This window comes from Tinamus guttatus, unplaced genomic scaffold (genome assembly GCF_059628265.1).
Source record: "Tinamus guttatus ecotype Peru unplaced genomic scaffold, ASM5962826v1 Tinamus_guttatus_pri_ptg000619l, whole genome shotgun sequence".
Lineage (NCBI taxonomy): Eukaryota > Metazoa > Chordata > Aves > Tinamiformes > Tinamidae > Tinamus > Tinamus guttatus.
Window position 1 is genome coordinate 124,107 of NW_028289153.1, and position 13,100 is coordinate 137,206.

A 13,100-nucleotide genomic window follows, 5' to 3' on the forward strand; every position below is an offset into this window, starting at 1 on the left:
TCCTTAATTTTCAGGGCTTTGGGAAACGAGGCAGGTGCTGCTAACTGTTCCATCCCATCGGCACGAACCCGTGGAGGTCAGGAAGGGTCTGTGGGAGCAGAGCCTCCCCACGCGGAGCGCCGGGCTCCCCGGCTCGTCCTCCCGGCAAGCGTGTCCGACCGCAGCGGCTCCTGCTTGGAGCGATGGCCACGGCCAGGCCGGGCGCCTCGGGGGACGGAGCAGCACGGGGCGGCTTGGCCATCCCATGCCAAAGCCACCAATTACCTCCTGCTCCAGCCCCGGAGCTGGGAAAGCCGCCGCCAGCGGGTGCAGGGTGCCTGCGGCTCCGAGCTATCCCATTCCCGGGGGCAGGAAATACATCTCCAGGTTCACAAACCTGCACCGGGAACCGCAGGCACAGACGAGCTCCAAGCGGAGCGCTCGGCTCCTCGGGGTAGCGGCAAAGCACCCGGCGGCTTCGCAGCCGCCACGAGCCCCGCGGCGCAGGAGGGACCCAGGGTGCCCCATGCGCCCGTGCAAGGGGCGCGTGGAAGCGTCGCCCTAACCAAGAGTTTCCTTCCTCCGCGCGGGGCTCCCCGGATGCATCCTCAGAGCCGCCCCATCGCCGGCTGCACCCTCGAGAGCGGCTTTTAGCTTAAAGTCACCCACGAAACACGTCACAGCTGGAAGCGGCCGCGGCAGCGACGCCGGCCGGGTTTGCAGCCCTGCAAGCGGAGCGAGGTGCAAACGCAGGTGCCGCGAGGAGCATCACGGGGACCCCGGGGACTTCCAGCAATCCGGCACGCCCTGGGATAGCCCCCAATCTCCCAGGGCTCCTGAGCACGGCACCCGCAGGGATCTCCGTGCTCCGGCACAGGCTCGGCTGCTTATCCCGAGTCATGCCATGGATCCGTCGGCTCGGCCGGAGCCGGGCTCCCCTCCGCGACAGGCCGAGCGCCATGATCGACTGTCCAGGCAGGATTTCCCTTTTCCTCCCACAAAAGCGGCGTGCGGGGTACGCGCTGCACCGGGGACAACGCTCCCCGAGCCAACAGCAGCCGCAACGCGGGTCCCCAAGCAGCACCACGGACCCAGCACGGATGTCCCGTGCGGACGGGACGGCTGCAGCACCCGAGTCACCCCCGAGGTTCCTGTTGCACCGTTTCTCTTGCAAGGGGGATTTGCGCCTTGGCTTTGAAGCCCAGACGGGGGATTAACGGGCGAGATTGGGGCACGGAGGAACCCCCCGGTCGGGCAACCGGGTAAGAATTCCCAGTGCGGACGGGCCCGATTCCCATTGCAAAGGGCCCTTCCCGGCACCGCCGCCCGCAGCCGCCCCCGGAGCCGCTCCCGGCGGCGCAGCGGGATGCGGGACCCCGGGCCGGAGCCTCCCGGGAGCGGCGCGGGACGGCGGCGCGCGCGGAGCAGGCAGGAAGCGCGGCGGCGGGTCCCGGCCCGGGCGCTTCCTGCTCGGCCGCGCTCGGGAAGCGCCGCGCGGGGCGGGAATCGGCGGCGGCTCCTCCCGCCGCGGGACGCGGGCCGGGGGTCTCCGCTCCCCGGTCGGTCCCGCGGCCGGGCCCCGGCGGGTCTCCCCTCCCCGGTCGGTCCCGCGGCCACGTGCGCGGTGCCGGGCCTGGCCGCGCTGCCCGGCCGGGAGCCGCTGCCTTCGCGCCCCGGGCACCGGCGCCGCACGTGCTGGGGGGGTTCGGCTCCCGAACCGGGACGGGGGCAGCGAGGGGCTCCCAATTCGAGGGGTGGCCCCGGTGCCCCCGGTTCGGGAAAGGCACGAAGGGCGCTGGACACGCGGTGGGGGGCACGGGAGGCCGCTTCCCGCGGGCAACGTGCACGGGGGCCCGTGCACGGCAGTCCCGGGGCAGAGTGCACGGGGGTCCCGCTCACAGGGGTCCCGTTTCCCGCGGTACCGGAACCGAGCACGCACGGGGGTCGCCGTGCACGGGGGATCGGGCCCGGGAATGCACGGGCTGCCGTACACGGCGGTCCCGGTTCCCGGGACTCGGGACACACGCGGGTACCGTGCCCGGGAGGCCGTGCACGGGCCCGCTGCCGGGGGAGGCAGCCCCGGTGCCCGGCGAGCAGAGGGGCGCAGCGCCCGGCCCCGCGGGGCGGCGGGCAGCGCAGCGGGGCGGGGGTTCCCGGTAGGGGCGGGCGCGGCCCGGTACCGGGCCGGGGGGAGGGGGCGTCTCTTACCATCTTGACGATGCCGCGCTGGACGGTGGGGGGGGGCGCGGAGCCGCCCTGCCCGGGGGCGGCCACGGAGGCCATGGCGGGCGGCGGGCGGGGCGGGACCGGACCGGACCGGGACCGGGTGGCGGCGGCGGGGGGAGAGGCGGACGGAGCGGCGCGAGCGGCGGGTGCGCGGAAGGGGCCGAGGGGCGGGGCCGCGCGCCGAGGGGGCGGGGCCTCCGCGCGGGGCTGGGCGGGGCCACCGCGCGCCCCGCCCCGGCCGCCCGAGCCGCGCAGGCGCGCGCCGCCCCCGCCGCCCCGGCCGCCGACCAATAGGCGCGCGGTGCCGCGGCCGGCTCCGCCCACCGCCGCCGCCCGGTGGCCAATGGCGGCGCGCGGCGCCGCCGCGCCGGCCCGGGAGAGGCCGCCGCGGGGAGGGCTGACGTCACGGGGCGCCCCGCCCCGCCCCCGGCGCGCGGGGCGGGACTTCCGGGGCACGCGGCGCCAGGGACACGTCGGCAGAGGGTTGCCCGGGCGCCCACGTGTCCCTCCGCGGGCGGGGGCGGGGCGCGGCGGGGCCACGCCCCCTGTGGCGTCACCGGCCCTACGTCACCGGCGCTACGTCACAACCCGCAGCCGCTCCGCGGGCAGCGCTGGGACCCGCCGCGGGGCCCGGTGGCAGGAGCGGGATCCCGGGGGCGGCCCGGATCGGATCGGATCGGATCGGCACGGAACGGTTCCTTTCTCTCCCACAACCCTCGCTGCGCCCGCGGGGCCGCCGAAGCCCCGGTGACCCCGTCAAGGCGCCCCCGGGAGCCGGGGAAGCCCCTTCCTCTTTCAACCCTCCCCGGCGCTTGGGGTCCAGCTGCAGCCTCCGACCTTCTCCTCGCATTATAATAACACGTTACTTTATCTATATGTGTATGCACGTGTGTACGTTGGTGTGCTCATATGTATTTTGGCACAGGGGTACATGCGGGCGCGGGAGCCCCAGCATCGTCTCCTCCGTTATCCCGGCTCCCGGCGTTTCCATCCGCCCGTCTCCGTACTGCCCTCCCGCAGGGCCGGGGGGCAGCTGGAGGGCGCAGGGAGGGCCCCCCTGCCCCGCACGGCGCGGGCTCCCCGCGCTCGCATCCCGGATACTCCCCTGCCGCTCGGCTCCAGGCTCCGGTTATCCTCCTGGCGGAGCCGGCTGCATGCGGAGCGGCACGGCCGCCTTTCCGGGCTGAGCGCGGAATGTCCAGCTCCTAAACGCTCGTGAGGATGGAAACGTGGGGGAGAGTCGGCTCGGGGGAGCAGGAGCCCCCGGCCCGCGGCGCCTGGCGGAGCTCGGCTGTCCCTGCCAGGAGCGGGATGTGGGATTTGTTCCCTCCCTGCTAGGAAAAGGGGCCGGGACGGTGTTGGTGCTTTGGCTGATGGGGAGCTTGGAGCAGCGTTGGGAGCCCCTTGGGAAATGATTCCCCAAAGCTGTGGGGAAGCCCGACCTGCTGCTCGGCTCTGGCCATGGGAGGCTGGGCCTTTCCTTGGCAGGAGCCTCTTGATCCAGGTGCCGATCCCAGCCACGCCGGCATCCAGAGCAGCCTCTGCCTCTCGCATGGGCCTTTGCAGAGCCGCTGCCTCCTGAGAGCCCAGGAGAGCCCGGAACGGCTGGAGAGGTGGGGAAATGCCCGGCGCTCTCCTGTCCGTGGAGGCTGCCTCCCCCCTGGATCCATGGGACAGGCTGGGGCCCGCGGTGGAGATCGCTCCGCAGCCACAGGAGAGGTCATGATGGGGACCTGCGTCCAGGGCCGCGATGGCACCTGCCAACGGGAGCTGTGCGGGAGCCGACAGCATCCCTGTCCTGCATCCGCATCCTGCTTTCCCACCCTGCATGCGCATCCTCTTCCAGTGCAGCACTGTGCATCCGTCCTGCATCCCCATCCTGTCCCAGTGCGGCAGTGTGCATCCATCCTGCATCCCTGTCCTGCACCTGCGTCCCTGTCCTGCATCCGCATCCTGCTTTCCCACCCTGCATGCGCATCCTCTTCCAGTGCAGCACTGTGCATCCGTCCTGCATCCCCATCCCGTCCCAGTGCGGCAGTGTGCATCCATCCTGCATCCCTGTCCTGCACCTGCGTCCCTGTCCTGCATCCGCATCCTGCTTTCCCACCCTGCATGCGCATCCTCTTCCAGTGCAGCACTGTGCATCCGTCCTGCATCCCCATCCCGTCCCAGTGCGGCAGTGTGCATCCATCCTGCATCCCTGTCCTGCACCTGCATCCCTGTCCTGCACCCTTGTCCTGCTCCCGTTCAGCACTGCACCCCCATCCTGTTGCTGTGCCAGGGCACTGCATCCCTGTCCTGAATCCCTGTCCTGTATCCCCATCCTGGCACTGTGCAGCACTGCATCCCTGCCTTGTGTCCCCATCCTGCATCCCCATCCTGTCCTTGCACAGCACTGCATCCCTGTTCTGTAACCCTGTCCTGTCCTTGTTCAGCACGGCACCCCCATGCTGTCACTGTGCAGTACTGCATCCCCATCCTTCATCCCTATCCCGCATCCCCATCCCATATCCCCATCTTGCATCTACATCCTGCATCCCCATCCTGCATCCCTGTCTTTTATCCCCATCCTGTCCCCGTGCAGCACTGCATGCCCATCCTGCTCCCAGCCAGCGGGCGTTGTCACCTGCACCAAGGTGTCTGGAATAAAGCTCCACGGTGCCGGGACACCTCCTGGGAGACACTGGTGCCGCTGGCCCGGAGGGGACCACCCAGCCCCGATGTCACCCCTGCCGGATCTGAGCCCTGCGTCACCCAGGGGGAGTGGGACCAGCTCTGCGCCCAGCCTGGGGACATCCCTTGTGCTGCCACGTGCCATCGCTATCGGCCTCCCGGGTGCTGAGCACTGCAGCGGTGCTGGGCCAGGACCAGGAGAGCACCTGGCCACGTGCGGGCAGCGCCGTGACACCAGGGGGACGTGGAGGGGACACAACCCACCCACCTGCTGCTCTCCGGGGTCCCCGCAGTCCCGTCCGTGACGGCTGCAGTGGGAAAAGGCCGTGGAAGCGGAGTGTTCTTCCCGGAGCAGCCGAGCCCTGCTGTGGAAGCCAGGGGACCAGCCATGGCACGGGCAGATCCCGGCGTTCGGCCACGGTCCCCGGCTGCCCTGTGCGCTGGAATGAGCCGCGCTCGGCTTGGGCACCACGGTCCTGCTTGGAGAGACGATCACGGTGCCGCACGACAGCCGGCAGCGCCGGTCACGGCCACCGTTACCATCCTGCGTCCCTGCGCGCACGCGAGCGCGAATATCGTCAGCGGGGAACGGCTCCGCCGACGGAGCAGCTTCCATATCCTGGAACCGGGGCTCGAGAGCGGAGGCACCGGGAGCGCAGGAGGCTCCGCGCGACCGCAGCGGGTGCGGGACAGGGCAGGGAGCAGCAGCCCCGGCCCGGTTGGAGCCGCCTCCTGCCCGGGGCTCCGCACCGCGCCAGGCGCCGCCGGGGCCAAGCGCGCGGCGCGGGCAGGAGCGGGGAGGGCGAGCGGGGCAGCCCCGAGCGCGCCCGGCGCCGCCGCCTCTCCGGCCCCGCTGCCGCCACCCGCCCGAGCCCGCGGGGCTCCGCTCAGCGCCGGCCCGGTCGGCCCGGCTCCGCTGCGCTGCCCCGGGCGCTGCCTGCGCGTCGGGGCGCACGGGGCCGGCGGAGCCGCCCTCCCCACCGGCTCCGCTCACCGGGGCCGCCCGCTCTGCCATAGCCCCCCACCCCACCCCCAACCCCGCCCGGGGCACCGATATCTCCCGCCTCCCGCCCTCCCCCGCCCGCAGCGGGGCCGGGAGCGGCGGGGCGGCGGCGCGCGCCTTGGAGAGGCGGCTCCGTGCGCCCTGCGCTGCGCGGGGCGGCCGCGGCCTCCGGGGGCTCCCGGCTGCCGGGGCGGCGAGGGGAGCAGCGGCAGGATCAAACCGGGCCGGACCGGACCGGGTCGCCCCTCGCCCCGTTCCCGCGACGCGCCCCGGGCCTCCCTCGCCGCCTGCGCCCCGTTACGCACGGGGCTGCCGTGGTCCCGCGGCCCCAGCGGGCTCCTCGCGGGCTCCTCAGCGGCCGCAGCGGAGCGGGAGGCCCGGCCCCGCGTGGCGGCGCCCCCCGCCCGGCCTGGCCCGGTCCGCTCCCGCGGGCGGCCCCAGGGAGGCTGGCGCGGCCCGGGGGCGGCGGGGGGGGGGCCGGCCCGGCTGCGCGGGGGCCGGGGGCGGCGCGGGCCCGGGCCCCGCGGGCCGTGGTTAATGTGTAATTCGGAGCATATGGCACCGTTCAAAGGCGGCCCGTGCGGCGGCGGCGCGGGGGGCCGGGCGCGGGGCGCTCGTGCCGGGCCGCGCGGCGGGGCCGGGCGCGCAGGGCCGCCCCGCAGGGCTCCGCGCTCGCTAATATTTGCTCTTCAAATATTTTGCTGGGAGGTTTACAACGGGCTTTTATCTGCGGCCCGGGCCAGGGGGGCCATCTGTGCCGGGCCGCGGGCTGCGCCCCGGGCCGGCCCCGCGCGCCCGGCCGCCCCGGCCTGCGCTCTGTTTGTTCAAAGCAGAAAAAAAAAAGAATATGTAATAAAGAGGAGCCTGGCCGGGCTTTATGGTGGACTCAAGAGCACTTTAGCAGATGGCAGGTGCGCTGCCCACGGCCTGGCCCTGTTTGCTCTGCAGAGAGCTCCGGAGCGCAGCCCCCCGGTGCCAAACCGTGCCGCGGGGCCGCGCTCGGGGCTGGCACCCGGGGAGCCTCTGCCGAGGGGCTGCGGAGCCCGGGCTGGTGCCGGAGCCGGGACTGATGTCGGTGCCGGGCCCAGCCCGGTCCGGCCCGGGGGGTGCCCGGTGCGGCGGGTCCCGCGGGGGCGGGCGGCATCGCGTGCTGTCCAGCGGCCGCGAGTGCTGAAATCCCGGCGGGCGCCGCCGCTTTCGGCCGCGCGCCCGCGCCCGTACCCGCATCCCGGCGCGCCGGGAGGGCCGAGCCCCCGGGCCGGGCGGGGGCAGGGGCGGGCCGGCCCCCTCCTCCCCTGCCTCCTCTTCCTCCCCGTGACATCATGGTCCAGCTGCCACCCGGCGCCACACGGCTCGGTGCGCACCCAGCTCGCACCCCGTGCGCACCCAGAGCGGCCCCGCTCGGCTCGGCTCCGGTCCCGGCTGCTGGTCCCGGCAGGACCCTGCGCCGCTCCACAGGTACCGGCTCCGGTTCCACTCCCACCCCGCGCCCGCGGGAGGGCTCCGCGCACACGCGTGCACAGAGGGGCGCGTGCGTGCACTAGCGCACGCGTGGAGCTGTGCACAGCGGGCACTCCCGGGGACATGTGCGCGCAGAAGTGCGCACGGAGGCGCGCGCGTTTGCAGCTCGTGCCCCGCTCCGCACGCAGCCCTGCGCTCAGCTCCCGAGCCGGCAGCCGCCCCTGCCCTGCTGCGTGGCCACGCGGACCCCCTGCCGCAGCAGAGTCCCTTAGGGCTGAGTGGAATCTGCGTGGCCTCTGCCCCGCTCTGGGCCCATGGAATCATAGAATCGCTAAGGCTGGAAGGGACCGCTAGAGATCATCTAGTCCAACCCCACCGCACACGCAGGGTCGCCGGAGCACAAAGGCCAAGCTCGCTGCACTCCGGCTGTCCTCTGTGAGTGTCCCCAGGGACTGGCAGGGCACCGGGCGGCCCCGGCGGCACCCACCGAGCCCTGGGCTGCTGCACAGACGGCGCCGGCCAGCAGAGGCTGCGGTGGCCCCGAGGACTCGGGTGCCCGTGGGGACACCCGCTCTCTCATGCTCTTGGGCTGCCTCTTTTGTCCCACTCCCGCGGATCACATCCCCCTGCTGAGCCACAGGGATTTGCTGCACGTTACCAAATCTCACTTAGCCACCGGCTTCAGGCCGGGCAGCGCTGCACGTGCACGGGAACGAGGATGCTCCCTTTCCAGCCCTTTCCACGCAGGTCCGGGAGATGGTACCACAACTTCTGGTGGTGCCTCTGGCAGCCCCTGAGCCTCTTCCTGGGCAGGAAGGGCACCCTGCGCCCCCGGCGTCCCCGTCCCTTTGGACTCCCGGGGGTGACAGGCTCCAGGGCAGTCTGTACTCCCGCACCTCACATTCTAGAGGAATATTCACCCTTGGACCCCATGGGCAGGGGGAGCGGAGTGACAAGGCAGTGGGGTCACCTTTGGCCCCTGTGTTTTGCTGCTTTGCTGGGGTTCCCATGGTGGTTTTCATTGTACCAGGGGCAGGAGACTGTGGCATCCGTGTGCACGTGCTTGGCACAAAGGGACCAGGACGTGGAGCCAGGGGAGGTGTGTGACAAACCAGGCAAGCACGGGGGTTGGGTGCAGGACTTGTGCTCGTGTGTGAGAAAATTCAGCCGTGATTTCTCCCTGCATGAGGAGCAAAGGCAAGAGGTTGGAGTGTCTCCAGCTGCAGGATGAGGAGCTTCTCATGGCCGTTTCTCACACTGAGGCCCGAGGGCTTTGGGGAGGGGATCAGTGTGTGACCACATGCGTGGGGAGCACCAGGGCAGGCCCCTGGTTTAGAGCAAAGAGAAGCTCAGAGGAGGCTGGAGTGGCTGGGAACAGTGGGGACAGAAGGACACTGAGTCCTGCATTGGCTTCCGAGCTGCCACCTGCCCTCTGGGAACCCTCCTCCTGCAGCCACCAGACTCTGCAGAGCTTCATCCTATTTCTGTCACCGCCTTTAGGGGCTGAGGAGCCCTGGAGTGATGTCCCCAGCACCCCTGGGTGTCTCCTCCCACCTTGGGCTCTTCTGTAGCTGGTGGCCAGGGTGGGTGGCCAAGTCCTGGCCACTCTTCCCAACCTGTTTCCCCAGCCAGGTGCCGAGGAGCCCCCGCACCGTGGAGCTGCCACCATGCAGCACCGAGGTGAGCACTACCACAACCCCTGGGCCATCTATGTCCCCTTCCCTGGCCTTGGTGTCCCCTCCACTGCCCCAGCGTCTCCTTCACCCAGCCCATGGCTCCCCAGGGCCCAGCGGCATCAACCAGCTCGGGGGGCTCTTCGTGAACGGCCGCCCGCTGCCCGTCTGCAAGAGGCAGAGGATCGTGGAGCTGGCGGCGTGCGGCGTGCGCACGGCGGACATCTCCCGCAGCCTGCAGGTGCACCGGGCAGGACGGGGATGGGGAACGGGGACAAGGACAGGGATAGGGACAGGGATAGGGACGGGGATGGGGATGAGTACAAGGACAGGGATAGGGACAGGGATGGGGATGGGGATGGGGACGGGGATGGGGACGAGGACGAGGACAGGGATAGGGACAGGGATGGGGATGGGAACGGGGATGGGGATGAGGACAAGGACAGGGATAGGGACAGGGATGGGGATGGGGATGAGGACAAGGACAGGGATAGGGATAGGGATAGGGATAGAGATAGGGATAGGGATAGGGATAGGGATAGGGATAGGGATAGGGATAGGGATAGGGATGGGGATGGGGACGGGGATGGGGACGAGGACAAGGACAGGGATAGGGATAGGGATGGGGAAAGGGACGGGGATGGGGATTGGGATTGGGATGGGGACAGGAATGGGGCTGGGGAAAGGGGTGAGGATGGGGATGGGAATGAGGACAGGGACAGGGATGGGGACAGCGATGGGCATGGGGATGGGGAAAGGGACGGGGATGGGGATTGGGATGGGGACAGGGATAGGGACAGGAATGGGGATGTGGAAAGGGACGGGGATGGGGAAAGGGATGGGGACGGGGATGGGGACAAGGACAAGGACAGGGATGGGGATGGGGAAAGGGACAGGGATATGGATGGGGATGAGGACAGGGAAAGGGACGGGGATGGGTACAGGAATGGGGACGGGGATGGAGTCCAGGATGGGAACAGGACAGCTCTCACTGCCGCAGGTCTCCACTGGCTGTGTCAGCAAGATCCTGGGCCGCTTCTACCGCACGGGAGCCGTGGGGCCCAAGGCGATGGGGGGCAGCCGGCCGCGCGCCGCCACCCCCGCCGTGGTGGCCAGGATTGCGCAGCTCAAGCAGCAGCAGCCGTCGCTCTTCGCCCGGGAGATCCGCTGCAAACTGCAGGCCGAGGGCATCTGCGCCGGCAGCCGCGTGCCCAGCGTGAGTCCTGCACCCAGGACGTGCTGGTTTGGGCATGGGGACATGGGGCCCTGCGTGGCCCTGGTGACTGTCCCGGGGAGCCCCGTCCAGCCCCGGGCTCCCCTGTGGGGGCACAGCCCCTTCTCTCCTGCCCAGGTCTCCTCCATCAACCGGGTGCTGAGGAACCTGCAGAGCCACCAGCAGCTCCTGTCCTTTGCCAGGGACCCGCTGCCGCTGGGTGAGCCAAGACAAGGTGATGGCCAAGGGCACATGGCTGGGGGCACCAAGGGGTGCTCTTGGGGTGCAGAGGGCTCCTGCTACTAGCTGAACACGCGTGAATAAACACATATGTGCTTGCACATGTATGTGTGTGCATGCACTCACCTGCTCACACACCTGAACGTGTTCATGCACACGAACACATCCATGCACAGACATGCTTGCATGTGCATATGCCCACACAGTTGCACACCTGCATGCTTGCATGTGCACACACACACACACACGCACTTGCACGCGCACATGGCTGGCACCAGGTGAAGTGTCCCCTGCCCTGGGACCCCTTCGCCCCATCTCCATCCTGGTCCTGCAGGCTGCCACTTTCCAACTGGACATAGAGCCGATGTCCCCATGGAGACCCCGCGCCCAGTGAGGGGCTCGGAACCACCAGGGCCACGACACCGCGGCAGGACCGTCTTCTCCAGCCAGCAGGCCCGGGAGCTGGAGGAAGGTGACGGGCTCGTGCCAAGCGTGCCGGCATGGCGGGAGCGACCTGTCCTGGTGCGCTCATCCTGCCGCTCCTTGCAGAGTTCCAGAGGGGGCAGTACCCGGACACACACACCCGGGAGAGGCTGGCCAGCGCCACGCAGCTCCCGGATGCCACCATCAGGGTAAGGGACGCTGGGGACATGGGGGATGAGTATGGGCAGTGCAGCCCATTTGGGTCCCCAGCTCTGCTGCGCTGCAGCGCCTGTGCACGGAAAGGCCAGTGCTGCAAACGGGCTTTTGGCACCGCATTTTGGTGCTGGGGGAACCGGTGTGGGACCACACCGGACCGGGTGCCCTCGCAGGGTGCCCATGGCTCATCCCGCTGCTCTTCACTCAGGTCTGGTTCTCCAACAGAAGAGCCAAGTGGCGCCGGGAGGCCAAGCAGTGGCTGGAGGCCAGGAGTGGAGGTGAGGCCGGGAGCAGAGGTGAGGCTGCTTGTGGGGGCTCGTGGGACACCAGGGACCATGGCAGGACCGGAGCTAAGGCAACGCTGTCCCCGCAGGAACCTGGTGCGAGTGGCTCCTGCCCCCCGTGGCCATGGGTCCACCGGCCGTCGCCGCCTTCTGCCCTCCTGCTGCCGCCTTCCCCGTGCAGGTAGGACCCGGCTCCTAGTCCCTGGCCACCATGCATGGCCAGGAGCATGAGAGATGCCGCTCACTGGGGGATGCCCCAGGGCATCTCCTGGGGTGGTTTCCTGGGACACTATCCCAGATTGCTGCCCCAGGATACTTTAGCGGGATCCTCTCCTGAGGTGCTTTCCAGGATGCTCTCCTGGGTTGCTGCCCTGGGACACTATCCTTGGTTACTCTTGCAGGATTCTTTACAGGATGCTCTCGTGCGATGTTGTCCCAGGATACTCTCCCAGCAGAAGCCGGGATGATTTCCTGGCTGCTCTTGCAGAATGCTGTCCTGGGATACCCTTCCAGGATGCTTTTCTGGGATGCTCATGTGGGGGAGATGCTCTTTTGTGATGCTCTTTTGGGATGTTCTCCCAAACATCCCTGGGATGCGCTCCTGGGATGCTGTGTGGGATAGTCTCTGGGATGCCCCTCTTTCCCTGCTTTGCTCAGTTGCCCCAAGCACTCCGGGAGCGGCCCTGTGCCAAGGCAGGGGACATTCAGGAGCCACCATGGGTGGCCCTGTGGTGATGTCCAGCACTGACCCCCAGTGACACAGGGTGCTGTCCCTGTGGTGACACCCGGTGCCGGCCCCGCGGTGACACCTGGTGCTGGTCCCGTGGTGACACCGGGCGCTGGCCCCGCGGTGACACTGGGCACTGGCCCCGCGGTGACACCCGGTGCCGGCCCCGCGGTGACACCTGGTGCTGGTCCCGTGGTGACACCGGGCACTGGCCCCGCGGTGACACCTGGTGCTGGTCCCGCGGTGACACCGGGCGCTGGCCCCGTGGTGATACCCGGTGCCGGCCCCGCGGTGACACCGGGCACTGGCCCCGCGCTGACACCGGGCACTGGCCCCGCGGTGACACTGGGCACTGGCCCCGCGGTGACGCCCGGTGCCGGCCCCGCGGTGACGCCGCTCTCTGCCCCGCGCAGCAGTTCCCGGGCTGCCCCGCCGCCTGCCCCGCGGCCGCCCCGGCCCCGCTGCACCTCTGTGCCGCCGCCCCCGGCGCCTGGGACGACGCCTGCTACGGTAACGGGGACACGGGGCTCCGGGGGGGCCGGGGCGGGCCCTGGGGGCGGGCGGCGCCTGATCCCCCGCTCCCGCAGGCCTGGCCGCCCCCGCAGCCCCCCGCCCCGGCGCCCCGGGGACCCCGCGACGCCCCCGCGAGCCGGACGGCGGCCCCGCCTGGCGCTGACGGGCCGGGGGACCGGGGGCTGTGACCCCGCCGGTCCCGGCACGGCCGGGGCTCCCGGCGCCGGGCGGGGGCGGCCCGGGGCTCCGCGCGCCCTGCAGCGCTGCCCGCGCCGCTCCCGGCCGGAATCCGCGGCGGCCGCGTCCCCTTCTCCAATAAAAGCGTGGGCTGCCTTGCTCCGGAGCGGAGTCAGACCGAGGAGGGAAGGGCTCCTGTCCCCGCGCCGCGGTGCAGCCGCCGCTCCTGTCCCCGTGTCCTGCTGCAGCCGGTGCTCTCGTCCCTGTGTCCTGCTCCAGCCACCGCTCCTGT

General features: G+C 70.5%; 2 protein-coding genes across 2 annotated transcripts in view; one reads left to right on the plus strand and one right to left on the minus strand.

Moving 5' to 3' along the window:
• Nucleotides 1-2,299, minus strand: part of SND1 (staphylococcal nuclease and tudor domain containing 1) — an 85,931-nt gene extending 83,632 nt beyond the window's left edge. Inside the window, exon 1 of the mRNA XM_088535216.1 lies at nt 2,188-2,299. Within this exon, the coding sequence (XP_088391342.1) occupies nt 2,188-2,262 (75 nt within the window). The 5' untranslated portion in view covers nt 2,263-2,299. The remainder of the gene's footprint in view (nt 1-2,187) is intronic.
• A 6,710-nt stretch (nt 2,300-9,009) lies between these two features.
• LOC104580694 (paired box protein Pax-4) lies at nt 9,010-12,794 on the plus strand. Its single transcript, XM_088535222.1, has 9 exons — nt 9,010-9,022; nt 9,126-9,256; nt 10,016-10,231; nt 10,367-10,448; nt 11,018-11,100; nt 11,316-11,385; nt 11,481-11,572; nt 12,532-12,628; nt 12,706-12,794. The coding sequence occupies exons 1-9, from the start codon at nt 9,010-9,012 to the stop codon at nt 12,792-12,794; spliced, it is 873 nt and encodes a 290-aa protein (XP_088391348.1).
• Nucleotides 12,795-13,100: the final 306 nt, after the last annotated feature.